The following is a 13,162-nucleotide window of genomic DNA, read 5'->3' on the forward strand; positions in this document are numbered from 1 at the left end:
GGGGGTGGGCCCAGCTCTTAGGTGAATTTGCAGCCCAAGGCCCCCGAGGGAAGTGAGACCCACCCGTGACACAGTCAAGGAGCCAGAGACCAGCAGCCGTGCAGACAGCAGCCCCAGTAGGTGAGGAAATGGGCAGGAGTGCCAAGGCAGCGCTTCTGAGGTCATAGCGGTCTGAGAGGAGATGCGGCTGGGCTGGCTATAGTCAGGGCAAGGTCTGGGATCTGCTAGTGCCAGGGCGGTACTCGCGGGGGTGCCCAGTGCCTAGCACAGAGCCTGGCACAGGCCCGACCAGGGAGGCACTTGCTGAGACAGTGCTGGCCTTTGACCTGCTCACTGGGCACCAATGGCGGGAGTGTAAGAGGGTGTGGGTTCTGGGCAGCAGCCCCCACTGGCAAGGGTGGGTGACAGGCCGGGCAGAGCAGGGCTGCAGGTGCAGCAGGGACGGGTCTGCATGAGGGGAGAGGGGTCGGGGCGGGCTTCTGAGTACCAGCCTCCCACTGGAGAGGGGCAGCAGGCTGAGCAGCCTCACAGGACCCCAGCCCTCCTGGGCCCGGTCACTTCTCTGCCAGGCTGGGCAGCTCGCACCCTGCCCTCTTCAGGAGCCCCATTCTGCCTGGCAGACAGCTTAGGGCCTCTCTGCCTCTGCCCAGGTGGGTAAATAGGTCAGGAGAAGAGCTGCTGGACTCTGGGGAGGGCTGGGTTTCCAGCCCAGGGGCAGGCCTGTGGCCAGGAGCCCTGCCTCAGTGTGGTGGCGCCGGGTGGGAGCCAGGAGACTGGCATCTTGCATCATAAGGAACACGAGAAGCCCTGGAGGCTCTGGTCACAGACCTGTTGGTGCTGAGGAAGGCTCAGACTGAGCATCTCCAGGAGAAGCCCAGCAGCCAGCCCCATAGGCAGGGCGCCAGTCCTGAGCAGGCTCCAGCATCGTCTGGCAGCTGGGTTCAGCAAGACCCGGGTCAAGCGGGTGTTCAAATGCCAGGGTCGGTGGGTCACAGTGACCAGAATCCCTTCAGGATCCCAGGCATTGCCCCAGGCCCTGAGCTGGGAGGGGCCAGAGCTGACCCAAGGCTGCCCTGGAGCTCCTCACAGACCAGAAGCCAGACAGGGCCCGGGCACGGAGAGGGCGTCAAGGAGGCTTCTTGGGGATCCCTGGAGGGAGGGGCTGAGTCACAGAGGACTCGGGGGACCAACCAGAGCAGGGGCCTGGAGGCAGCAGAGGGCGTGTGCTTGCTGGGTTCCCTGCCAGGCTGGCCTGTGCCACCAGGGTAAGGGAGGTGGCCACAGCAGCCAGGGGCACAGGCGTTGGCCGTGGAATGTGGGCACTGTGGGGCTCTCCATGCATTTTCAGACACAGGTCGTGGGGAGCTCTGGCTGCTGGGCAAGGCAGAACACAGGGAGGGGAGCCCAGCACAGCAGCAGAGAAGGGTCTGGCTGAGGGCCAGGAGCAATGCCCTGGAGCTCATGGATGGGCAGGGGGAAGTCTGGTTATCCAGGTGGACTTCCTGGAGGAGGACACAATGCCAGTCTTCGTCTATGGCCAAGCAGTCAATAGGCAGAGGCGGGAGGCAAGCACTCCTGATGGATGAAGCATGACTGAGGGGCTTGTACCCAGGTGTGGCGGAGCTGCGCGTTGGTTTCAGTGGCGCTGGGGAGGCCAGCCAGTTAAGGGTCCTGAGGGCCAGGCCTGGAAGCCGAAGTGCCTGCCTGCAGAGACGGTATTTCCACTCCCTGCCCGCGTCTGAGCTCCCCCACTGCAGTGTGCTATGCCCACTCCTGGCTGCTTTCTGTTATGTGGGAGGACACCCTGTGAGTCATTCACACTAGAGTGTGAATTAGCCCATCAAATCCGAGGGGACCCCAACGGTGCACAGTCCCATAATAGCACCTGCTTCGTGGGCCGGCAGGAGGCATCGTGAATGCAGTGAAGGCTCTGGCTTGGTGGGTGGGTGGGTGGGTGGGATCTTGTGCGCCTTCCCCATCGCTGTCCCCTGATGTCCCATGAGCCTGTGGGCCTTGTGCAGGCACCGTGCCTCTGCCGTCCCATGGACAGGTGCGGGGTGAGGATCTGGGCGCGCTTCACAGGAAAGGCAGCTGAGCTCCGAGGGTGGGAATCGGCCTGGCTGCTGGATCCCCCGCCGGGCTGGACTGCGCAAGCATCGTCCGGGCACTTTCCGGGAGGAGGGCAGGGCAGGGGCCCCAAGAGCAGAGGAGCCACGGTGGGCTCTCCCAAGGCCTCCCACTTGCCCCAGGCCTAGCGGAGGCATCTGTGGGGGCTTCCCGAGCAGGGCTGGGCCCAGGCCCTTCCCCACTAGCCAGCTGGGGAGGCCTTTTCTGAGCCACCCCCCCCGGGGACATGGGGACAAGGTTGTGGCCCTGCACTGGTGCTCAGGGCGACATGAGGTGGGGATCCACCCTGGGCTGGGGGCTGCCGGGGAGCTGCAGCCATCACTGGTTTGGAGGGGGCTGCTGGGAGCTGGGGTTCCTGACAGGACTGTGGCAAAGGGGTGAGTCGGGAGGTTGAGGCCAGTCCCTGCGCGCTGTGGGAGCACTGTGGCCTTTGCTGTGAGTAAAGAGGGAACCGCTGCAGGGCACTAAGCTGGGCCACGTGGCCTGACATATTTCAAGTGACCGATGCCCTGGGAGGCCAGTGGAGCAGGGCAAGGGGCGGTGGCTGCAGTAGCTGGGGGCATGAGTGGTGGCCATGGAGGGTGGGCACTGTGGGGCTCTCCAAGCATTTTCAGATAAAGGCTGGTGTGTCTTGTTGGTGGGCAGCTAACAGGAGGAGGTGGGGAAGGTGAAGAGGGGACCCAAGGCTCCAGGTGAGCAACGGCGGGCTGGCCGTGCCCTTCCCATTCATTGATTCGCGGGTGCCCTGGCTGTGTGCCCTGCCCTGGTGTGCAGCTGTCCTGCACCAGAATGTGCCCCCAGGGCCACCTGTGCAAACAGGGTGCTGACTGAGCACCGGCCACCCCAAGGTGGAGGAACAGGAACTTGTCCCCTGGGTTTCTGGACATGGAGGTCCTTGACGACCTGGGCAGGAGCCGAGTGGGAAGAGTCCCGATGGTGATGGTCACTCGTGGTCTGCAGAAGGATGGGCAGTGGCTGGACTTGTCGTGGGGCCCTGTCTCGCAGGAAGGCACAGCCCTGCCCTGGGATTCCCATCTGAAGGTCCCAGGTCCTTCTAGGTCCCCACTCCTCTTGGGCGGGAAGGGGACCTGCTCTAGCCAGGCCCCTGCTTGGCTGGTCTTGGGTGGTGTCACTGCCCTAGCTCCTGCTCTCACCCTGGACCCATGGGGGTGGGGAGCAGGTGTGACTGACCCAGATTCCTCAGGCCTGGGCACAGGAGGGGACCTCGCTCTGTGACCCAGATATTCCAAGTTTCTATTGCTTAGACGAGAGGTGGCAAAAGGTCTCCCACGTGCAGGGAAGTTGCTGTGTGCCAGGGAAGGGGAAGACTTGCCTGTCTGCAGAGATGGGAAAAGTAACCCCTGCAGCAGAAAGGATTTTAGTCAGACATCTTAGGGAACTTCCCAATGTTGTAAGTCAGGATCTGGTACAAGAGAATGCTTCCTAGAGATTTTGTTGAAAGAGGGAGGTCTGAGGCTTTGCTACCTTTCCCAAGCCAACATGCATCTAAGCTGCCCATGAGGGTCTCAGGTCAGGGCCCACCCCTATCTGTCCTGCTAAAGGCCAGTCCTCGGCTGAGGTCTAGCACAGCAAGAGAGGCTTGGGTCACTCCAAGGAAACCTGCATTGACAGAGTTTATTTCCCAGCTTGCGATGGGTCTCAGGTTGCCCCTGACGGTCCCTTGCAGACCTGCAGCTCTGTCAAGGTAGGCCATGGGTGGGAGGGGCATGCAGCCAGGCAGATAAAAGCAGGTTCTAGGCCTGCTGCTGTCTTGCTGTGAGGCTTTGGACAGTCGCTGCCTCTCTGAGCGTTGGTTTCTTTATCTACAAAGCTGACCTAAAGGTCCCTGCAGAAATCAAACAATAAGCTGGCAGAAAGCTCTTAGCACAGCGAAGAAGCCATTATCGTGGAAGGGCGAGGAGAGGGTCCCTGTCCCTGGGCTGCGTGTTGGGAGGCTGTTCCCTGACACACATTGCCAAGGCCGGTAGAGCCAGGAGGACGTTGCAGGAGGTAGAGAGGCTGAGGCCCCGGCGTCTGCATTGCAGGCCTGCAGGTCCCAGTGAGCCCCACTGCAGCAGCCAGGCCCTTACGGAATGGCAGGGTGCTGCCTGCTTCCAGAGCTGCCAGCCTGACCAGCCGGGTCTCCGGTCCACCGGCACGTGCCTCCTTGGGCCCTCCATGGCCTAAGGCAGTAGGGGTGGGCCCTGGCCTGACTCTCAGCAGAGTGGGCAGCAGCCCCTCTCTCTTCCTGCCCCCAGAGGCTGATAAGCAAATCAGCACCCACGGTGGGAGCCCTGGGGCTGGGGCGCTGGCTTCCAGGCTAGCCTTCTCCCAGGCAGTGGCCAGCAGCTGTAGGCCTGGCGTCCTGCAGACTGGCCAGTGCAGCTGGCACTGGCAGCAGCAGCCCTAGCCAGCCCAGCTCCCTGCACACTCCAAGTCCTCCCAGCAACCCGCAGGCAGGTGGGCAGCTGGGTTCTGGGCACCTCTGCTCAGAACAGAGGGCTGAGGTAGGGCTGTGCCTGGTCCGTGAGAAGCAGAGCTGGGACTGGAACCCAGTGCCAGCTGCACGGAGAGAAGCCGTCTGCAGGACTCTTCGGGGTGCCCTCTGGCCTGTACTGTGCTGGCCGTCTTGGTGACTGGTCAGAGGCCGGCAGGCATAGACCACAGCTGCACACCCACCCCTGGGCATGCGGACAGGCCCTCTCGGTGGGAGATGGAGGCTCACAGAGGCAGCGATTATCCAAGGTCACACAGCAAGACAGCAGTGGGCCTGAACTGCAGTTTTTATGTGCCTGGCTGCTTGTCCCTCTGCCACCCAGGGCCTACATCTGAACTTTTACTTCACCTGCAGGTCTGCAAGGGACCGCCAGGGATAACCTAAGACCTATCGTAAGCCAGGAAATAAGCTCGGCTAATGCAGGTTTCCTGGGAGTTACCTGAGCCTCCCTTGCTGCACGGCCACCAGCTAGGGCTTAGTGGTTCTGTGCCCGGGGTGGGTCTCAGGCTTCTGTCCCACCTGTTCCTCTGCAGCATGGGGACAGTGGCTTCTGCCCTGGAGAGTGTGGGGGATGGAGGCAGGTGGTGAGTGGGGTGTGCCTGGGGCACCTGAGTAAGGCCTTGGAAAACCCTCTGGCCAGCATACAGGATCTAGGGTGTCACTTGGATCTCCAGGACTTTCCAGGGACCCCACACCCCCTTTCCTGTTCCCTCCGTAGCCCCAGAGCCTGCCTGGGCCCTGGATTCTATCTGTGGTTACCAGGATCTACACTTGGCTCCGGGAGAGGCTGAAGGGGTCCCTACCCAAGGTCTGTGACTTCTGGGCAATCGCAGGGCAGCTTGGGTCCCTGGCGGTCATCCCAGTGGCTGGGGACGTGTGGTGGGTGGCTGCCCTTTGGAGCCTGTGAGGTTCACACGGGCAGAGGCAGCAGGCTCAGGCAGAGGCATCCTCTGGAGCCATGGAGCCTGACGGTACAGGTCCCTTCCAGGGCTCCCACATGCCTCTGCAGCCTCCTTTTTCCAAGGGTCCCAGAGATAGGTGAGCCTCGGGCTTCTAAACCCTGGTTCCCTGAAATAAGAACCTGGAATCACACTGCACTTGCAAGGGGAGGGGGCTTCCCAGGGCGACACAGCCCAGAGCCAGCCCTGCAGAGCCTGAGGCTGGCTTCCCGGCCTCCTCCCAGCTTTGCCTTGTGTGTGATCTCTGCCGCAGTTTCCTTCTCTGTAAAACAGGAGCAGGTCCTCCCCTAGGAAGCAGAGAAGACCCAAGAGATAATAGCAGACGATAAGGGCATGCTCAGGGGCCTCCCTGGCCACTCACAGCATGTCCCTTCTCCCCTGGGCCCGAATTTCAGGATGTGCTGCTGCTGAAGGAGATTGGGCAACATCCCCAATTCAGTAGAGACTGCTCTGGGCTCTCAGACGTGGGCGCTGGTGACCCGCCCACGCGTGCTCTGAGCCCTGCCTTGTGCGGCTTAGCGCTGTCCGGAGTGGACTCAGTGCTTCCCTTTTGACACCCCCATCCCCATTTTAAAGATGAAGAGACTGAAGCAAGAGGTGGTGTCGGTAGCTTTCCAAGGTCACAGAGCTGGGGCACAGCCGAGGCACAGTTCAAAGCCAGATGTTTGATCAGAGGCTGCTCGCCCGCCCAGGCTTTTTGAGCGGGGTCAGGGCTGCGTGTGGGCGGATCTCCAGGCTCCTCTGGGGACCACAGGCTGGAGAGAGCGCCAGCCCAAAGGGCAACGGGGCAGGCCCCTTCTGGCTCCCAGCCTCAGCCCAGGTGGGTACAGTGGGGGCGGGATGGAAGAGGTGAGCTGAAGACTGCAAGGCGCCTGGCCACCCTCATCCCTAGGTGGGACTAGGGTGAAACAGCAGCATGAAGGCTCTAGGGTAGACCATAGGCAGACCCTCCACTTGGGCTTTTCTCCCGAAGTCCGGGGTTAAGGGCTGGACCCAGCTACTTAGGGAGGTGTGAGGGCTTTTCAGCTGACAGTAGGAGGGAGACCAGCAGCTGGGCCTCCGCAGGCAGCTGCACCGCAAGCTCTTGGGGCTCATCTCTTCAGGAGGCCTGGAGCCCCTCCTCCACCCGGCAGGCCCAGGACCCGGGGTGGGGCTGGGGACTCAGCCCCTGAGAGGACCCCCTGGGCACTTTCCGCCAGCCAAGCCCCAGCAGGCAGGAAGGCAGGCCTGGCTTCAGGACCAGGTCTGTGAAGGAGGGACACGGTGGCTTCCGGACAGGAGGGCTGCCTTGAAAGGTGGGGGAATTCGGCTCCAAAGCAGCAGGAGGAGGAGGAAGAGGAGGAGGAGGTGGAGGAGGAAGAACAGGAGGAGGCTGGGGTGGAGAGGAGGAGGAGGGGTTTGCAGAGCAGGTCAGTCCCTAGTGCACAGTTACAAGTCCTGTGCTTAAATGCGTGCTTAGATGGAAACCGGGGCAGCGGCGGCCCGTAGACAGCGGGCGGCTGGGTCAGACCGCAGAGGGAAGTTTCCAGCGGCAGGCCTCCCCGCGGGGAAGGCTGTGTCTGTCCCAGGAGATGAGCCGCAGGCAGCAGGGGTGACGAGGCCCGGGGGAGTGGGGGGTAGGGGATGGAGCGGGCCCAAGGTCACCAGCTCTCGGCCGGCGCCCTGGGCCGCGGGGCAGACAGCTCCGGAGCGGCCCCTCGCCGCCCTCCGAGCCCGCCCCGCGCCCCCCGGCCACACCCGGCTCGCGCCCGCCCTCCCCGCTCCACGTGTGCCCACGCGCCCCTGCGGGCCTGCCCCTCCCTCCCGCGCGGGGCCGGGGGCGCGGGCCCGGGAAGCGCTGGGGGCGGCGGGGGCGCGGGCCCGGGAAGCGCTGGGGGCGGCGGGGGCGCGGGCGGGCGGCTGCCGGGCCCCGGGCCAGCTCTCGCCCCCCGCCCCGCCCCCGCTCGCTCGGCGCCCCCGCCCGGCTCTCCCTCGGGCTGCGCTCCGCGGCTCTCGGCGGCGGCGGCGGGCGCAGAGCGCGGCATGGGCGCCCAGGCCGAGGGGCCTGGCGGCGGCAGGCGAACGGGCGGGCGCGCGGCCGCGGGTGCAGGTGCGGGGCCGGGGACGGGGCCGGGGCGCGGAGCCGCCGCTCGGGGGCCGGAGCGCCCGCGTCCCCGCCGCCGCTGACGCTCCGCCTGTCTCCCTCCCGTGTCCCGCCCGCCCCCAGACCCTCCTCCTCCTCCGCCCCCCCGCAGCTCGGGCCCTGGTCGTGGCGCGGCTGCCGCACGGTGCCCCTCGACGCCCTCCGGACGCGCTGCCTCTGTGACCGGCTCTCCACCTTCGCCATCTTAGCCCAGCTCAGCGCCGACGCGGTGAGACCCCGGCCGGGCCGGCGGGAGGGGCGCGGGCGGGGGCGCGGGCGGGGCTGCCGGGGCCTGCGGGGGGGCGCACCCGTCCTGTCCCGAGGGGTCGCTGCGCCCCACAGCCGCCGTGGCCTAGCCCGGCCGGCGGGGTCCCTGAGCCTCTGGAGAGGGTGGGTGGGCGCCGAGCGGGCGGCAGCGTGGAGTTGGGGACGGGCCTGGGAGGAGCCGGGACCCCCGGAAAGTGACTGATGGGTGGGTCCCATCTCCCCTGGCCTTGGAGGCCCGGGAGCTCAGGGAGCTCGGAAGGAGCCTGGGCCTGCGGAGAGACTGGGTCCTGAGCTGGGGGCTGGGAGGCGTCGCCGGTGGAGGGGCTACCCCTTCCCCTGGTCCTCCCGCCTGCCAGGGAGAGGGAAGAGGAGGAGCTGCCGCCTTGGCAGAGCCCTTCGACCCACCCCAAGTAGAGCCTGGTCCGTGGAGGTGGCGGTGGCCCCAGGCAGGGGCCCTGGCCCAGATCCACCCCCCCCAACAAGCCTCAGCACCTCGGGGCCTCTTTTTTGTTCTGTGATTTTTGTGGAGGCTGCTGGTTTCTATGGCTACGGCATCTAGGGCCAGCCGCTGGCAGGGTACCTGGGTGCTGGGCGCAGCCCACTGGGGCAGGTGGGCCGTCTTGCTTCCAGCCGGCCAAGCTGCACACCCTGGCCTGAGGTGGGCCACAGCCCCTTGCCAGGTCCCAGGACCAGGCCACGACAGCCCACCGAGCAGGAAAGGGCCTGGGCCATGTGCTTACCCCGTGCCTCTGCCCAGACCTCGAGTGGAAGCCTGGTGGGCAGCAGGGGTGGAGGGGGCATTTGGAAGGGCCTGGCCTTCCTGGGTGTTGGAGGTGGCATTCCTGGCCCTCGTGGGACCTCGGGTTCCATGTAGGAGGTAGTCTGGCCTCTCAGAGGACACTCCAGCCTCCCGGCTGTGTCGTCTAGAGAGTGGGGGAGCAGGTGATATTGTCAGCCGGGGTCTCCCACAGTGCCAGAGCCAGATGGAACCTTCCAGGCCATTGCCAGTAAAATCCTCCGTTGACAGGCAGGGAAACTGAGGCCCAGAGAGAAAGAGAGCCTTGCTCAAGGTCTTGGGTGAGTGGGCTGGGCAGGGGTCTGTGTCTGGCCCCCAACCCCAGTGCACCCCTGCTTGGGCTGTCCCCTCAGGCGAGGCTCTGCTTGTTGCTGGTTCTGCGGACAGAGCGCTGCAGGCAGCAGGCAGCAGGGCCATCCCAGTGGCTCCCTGGAAGAGGTGGCCTTCTGTGTGAAGGCCATGGACATTGTGGCTTTCGATGCGTGGCCTTTCTGGGCCCCTTTGAGGCTGGACCAGGCAGGACAGGGCCCAGCCTCTGGTCTCTGGGTGCTTCTCTTCCTGTGGGTGCTCGAGGAGGACCTGGGCAGGAGAGAACCCGGTGGGTGGGGTGTGCCCCGTCTGCCCCTCCTCCCAGCCCAGTGTCAGGCCTGCAGCACTTCAGTGTTGGGGTGTTGAAACACAGGCTTGTCTCTGACACACTGTGACCCTGGACTGGCTCTGCCTTAAGCTCCTCTGAGCCTCAGTTTCCCCACCTGTGAAAGGGAGAGGACCTGTACTACCCAGGGGAGGCTGTGAGGAGGGAAACTGATGACTCGGAAAGAGCTCAGGAATGGGGCAGTCCCGGTGGGTGGCGTCCCAGTCGGTCACCAGACTGAACTCTGGAGTGGGCCTGGCTAAGGGAACTTGTTCATAGAGGGGCAGGGGGGAGGGGCTGTTCCAGGAGGAGCCCCCCACCTACGTGCCGCAGTGCACAAGCGGGGGAAGCGGCTGCTCTGCGGGGTGGCAGGCGGGGGTGGAGGCAGCCAGATGCACAGTCCTGGACCTTTCTTGGGGGGGGGGGGGGTTGGGGGGGGGGGGTTCTAGAGTTAGCCCAGCCCACCCACACTGGTGTTGACAGGGCAGGATGCCAGCAGGCATGGTGCATGCCCTGTCCCCCTCTCCCAGACAGGGCATTGAGACTGGGACATGGGCTGCCAGCGTCCGCAGAGCCACGGCACCGAGGGGGGCAGGCTGCCTGGACCCCGGGGGCCTCAGTGTCCTCATCTGTGAGATGGGAGGGTGATTGGCTCCATTGCAAGGTCAGATCACCTGTGGCTCGGTTTGGGCTCTGGGCACCAGCAGGGGTGTGAGCTGAGAGCCAGAGTGCCAGGAAGAAGCCAGGGTGGGCGCAGTCTCTGGCAGGCGCTCGCTGGCCCCAGAGCCCCTTAGGGTCTTCCTCTGCTTTCCATGGTACCTCTCCCTCCCCGGCAAGGGCTGGCCTTGGATGCTGGGGGAGGGCCCGAGAGGGAAGGGAGGCTGCTGTTGTGCAGCCTGCCACTGGTGTGTTCCTTTGTCCACCATGCCAGTCCCTCTGAGGGCTGATGTGGGAGGCGGGTGTGTACACACACAGGTCTGCAGCCGCCCGGGGGAAATGAGGAGGGCTCTGGGTGGGCTCTGGGTGCATGGCCACAGCCACCTCTCCTCCTGAGTGTGGCGTGGGGAGATGTGCATGGGGCCGAGGTTTGGAGTGGGGTCCTGAGGGGTGTGCAGGAGTTCACCAGCCAAGCATTGTGGGGTGAGTCACAGCCCCCCGCAGGGTGAGGAAGCTGTGGGGAAGCGGGCACAGGCGGCAGGAGTGGCACAGAGCCCGGCGGCCAGAGTGGACTGGGGGGAGGCTGGGAGGTGAGGGGAGAGCAGTGGGCCTGGGTGCCCAGGGGTCCCAGCAAGAGTGAGGAGCGTGAACCCGGCGGGCCAGTGGGGAGGCATCCCCGATGAGCTGGGCTGGACAGGGAGAGAGAGGGGTGCTGCCCAGCTCGGCCTGGCTGGGGTTGGATGGACACATTGGGCATGGGGACTCTGGTCTGAGTGGACAGAGGCTGTGGCATTGGGACTGCAGACCAGACAGGGCCTGAGGTGCTGGTAGAGGCTGGTCTGTGGGCATCCCGGGTGGGATGAGATCTGGGCAGGGTGGTGGAGTGAGGGGAGGTGAGAGCCAGGAGCCCCTCCATCGCTGGCCTGGAGCCAGCGTGTCGGTGCAGATGCCAGCCCTGCCGCTGCAGGCCTGTGACGGCCAGAAGGTTGAGTAACGCTCTGAGTCACACCTGTCAGGCGGATGATGCCACCTGCCTCAGCGTGGTAGGGACTGAACTAGGTGATGTATTTATGGCACTTGACACAGGCTGGCATGTAGTAAGCAGTCTGAAAAGCCAGTTGGTGGTGGTATTACGGCTGTGATGTGCCTCAGACTGTATTAGAAAGTTGTGACCAGGGTCAGAGTTCATTTGCAGCCAGGATCAGGGCTCAGTGTGTGACCAGGGTCAGGGTTCAGCACGTGACCAGAATCAGGGCTCAGTGTGTGCACAAGAGCAACACTCACAGCCTGACTGGGATCAAGGCTCAGGGTGTGACTGGGACCAGGGCTCAGGGTGTGACCAGCATCAGGGCTTAGAGTATGGCTGAGATCCAGGGTCAGAATATATTTGGGTCAGCATTTAGTGTGTGGCTGGATTCAGGGACCAGGGTGTGATGGGAATCGGGGCTCGGGGTATGATCCAGGTCAGGATTCAGTGTATGATGGGTTCGCGGCTTAGTCTGTGGTTAGAGTCAGGAATTAGTTTTGTGGGCATGTGGGAGCCATAGATGGTGTTGGGGTGGTGACAGGACGAAGGTGCTGTGGGTAGAAATTAGTCCTTAGGGGGCACAGGGTGGATACAGTGTTCAGGAGAAGATTGGGAGTCAGGGGTTCGTGGGGTGGAAATTGGCAGTCACTGTGTCACCAACCAGGAAAAGCCACTGGTGGGCGCAGCGGCTGGTACCCTGGAGAGGGTTAAGTGAAGGTGATGGAGCAGAGAGCCAAGGGCTGGTTCAGACCCAGTGTGCAGGGAGGGTCTCTGTGAGGTGGCGACTTCCACACTGAGAGGAGAGCCAGGCACCTGAAGGTCACGAAGAGCATGCAGGGCAGGGGCCTGGCATGTGCAGGGGCCTGGGCAGCGGCGCCTGACTTGAACCAGTCTCTGGCAGGGGCCCAGTCTGGCTCTGCCTCCCCTTGGCGTGAGTTGAGGCTGGTCTCGGCTTAGCCCACCTAGTGGAGCCTGCAGTTCTGGGACCCCTGCGCCTGCCCAGGCCACTGCCGGTCCCTTCTCCGTCGCCTGGAACAGAACCTGCTGAGCAAGGGCCGTGGGGAGTGGCTGAGGAGCCAGGCGGGCAGGAGAGGGTTCAAGCGGGCGGCGGGAGAGCTGGCGGGCTCTCGGCTGGCAGGCCTAAGGAGGGCAGGCGGAAGCAGATGGCCACAGAGGCCTGGGCCTGAGCCAGCCTCAGAGCAGGCGTGAGCCACTTACTCGGCCGCCCGTGACCTTCGTGGCAGGCCGGCCTCGGGCCAGCCCAGTGTCTTGGAAACATTTACCGGGGTCACCCTGTCTCCCACCTGTCCCTATCCAGCTGGCCGCCTAGCCCTGGGCCTCAGCTCTGCACTGGTGAAGTTACTGGGGGCTGAGGAGCCAGGCGGGGAGGAGGGGGGTCAGGCGGGCAGTGGGAGAGCTGGCAGGTGCACTGCGATAGGACTTCAATCCCAGAGGACCACCGGAGGGAGGCCGGAGCTCCAGGCTGTGGCAGGCAGGAGAGGTGCTGAGCAGGCTTTCCGCAGGGCTCAGCATCGCTGTTCCCAGCTTGCCTTCCCAGAGCGTAGTGTGGGCAGTGGAGGTGAGCAAGGCTACCTGGGGTGGCTCGAAGGGCCTGCGTGCAGGCAGCGGCTTGTGAAGGCCTGGTGGCGGGCAGGGCTTCTGTGCACAAAGGGAAGGCGAGCCTCGTTCCAGGGAGGCACAGCTGGAGATGTGGCACCTGGCGTGCTTAGGCAGGACAGCCTGGCCCGGGAGGCGAGTGCCAGGTGTGGGGGTGTCAGTGGTGTGTCTCTGCGGGACCCGCATGTGTGCATCTGTGCCGTGGGTGTGTGTGTCCGTGTGGGCCCCGGGTGTGTGCATGTGGGGGGGGCCCGGGTGTGTGCGTCCATGTGGGCCCCGGGTGTGTGCGTCTGTGTGGCCTCAAGTGTGTGCTTGTGTGTGGGCCCTGAGTGTGTCTTTGTGGCCCCTGATGCCTGCATGTGTGGGCCCCAGGTGTGTGTATCTGTGTGGCCCCGGGTGTGTGTATCTGTGTGGCCCCAGGTGCCTGCACGTGTGGGACCCAGGGGTGTGTGTCCGTGT

General features: G+C 64.6%; 1 protein-coding gene and 1 long non-coding RNA gene across 2 annotated transcripts in view; both read left to right on the forward strand.

The window, feature by feature from the left end:
* ADGRB1 (adhesion G protein-coupled receptor B1) overlaps positions 1 to 7,205 on the forward strand; it is a 31,599-nt gene extending 24,394 nt beyond the window's left edge. The window contains exon 3 of the mRNA XM_032254603.1: positions 7,076 to 7,205. Coding sequence (XP_032110494.1) covers positions 7,076 to 7,158 — 83 coding nt within the window. The 3' untranslated portion in view covers positions 7,159 to 7,205. The remainder of the gene's footprint in view (positions 1 to 7,075) is intronic.
* Positions 7,206 to 7,629: 424 nt separating this feature from the next.
* LOC116534294 overlaps positions 7,630 to 13,162 on the forward strand; it is an 8,729-nt gene continuing 3,196 nt past the window's right edge. The window contains exons 1-2 of the long non-coding RNA XR_004261662.1: positions 7,630 to 7,672; positions 7,790 to 7,934. This is a non-coding gene — a long non-coding RNA (uncharacterized LOC116534294). The remainder of the gene's footprint in view (positions 7,673 to 7,789; positions 7,935 to 13,162) is intronic.

The sequence above is a fragment of the Sapajus apella genome, unplaced genomic scaffold (assembly GCF_009761245.1).
Source record: "Sapajus apella isolate SASKATOON/1434 unplaced genomic scaffold, GSC_monkey_1.0 scaffold3, whole genome shotgun sequence".
In the NCBI taxonomy this organism is placed as follows: domain Eukaryota; kingdom Metazoa; phylum Chordata; class Mammalia; order Primates; family Cebidae; genus Sapajus; species Sapajus apella.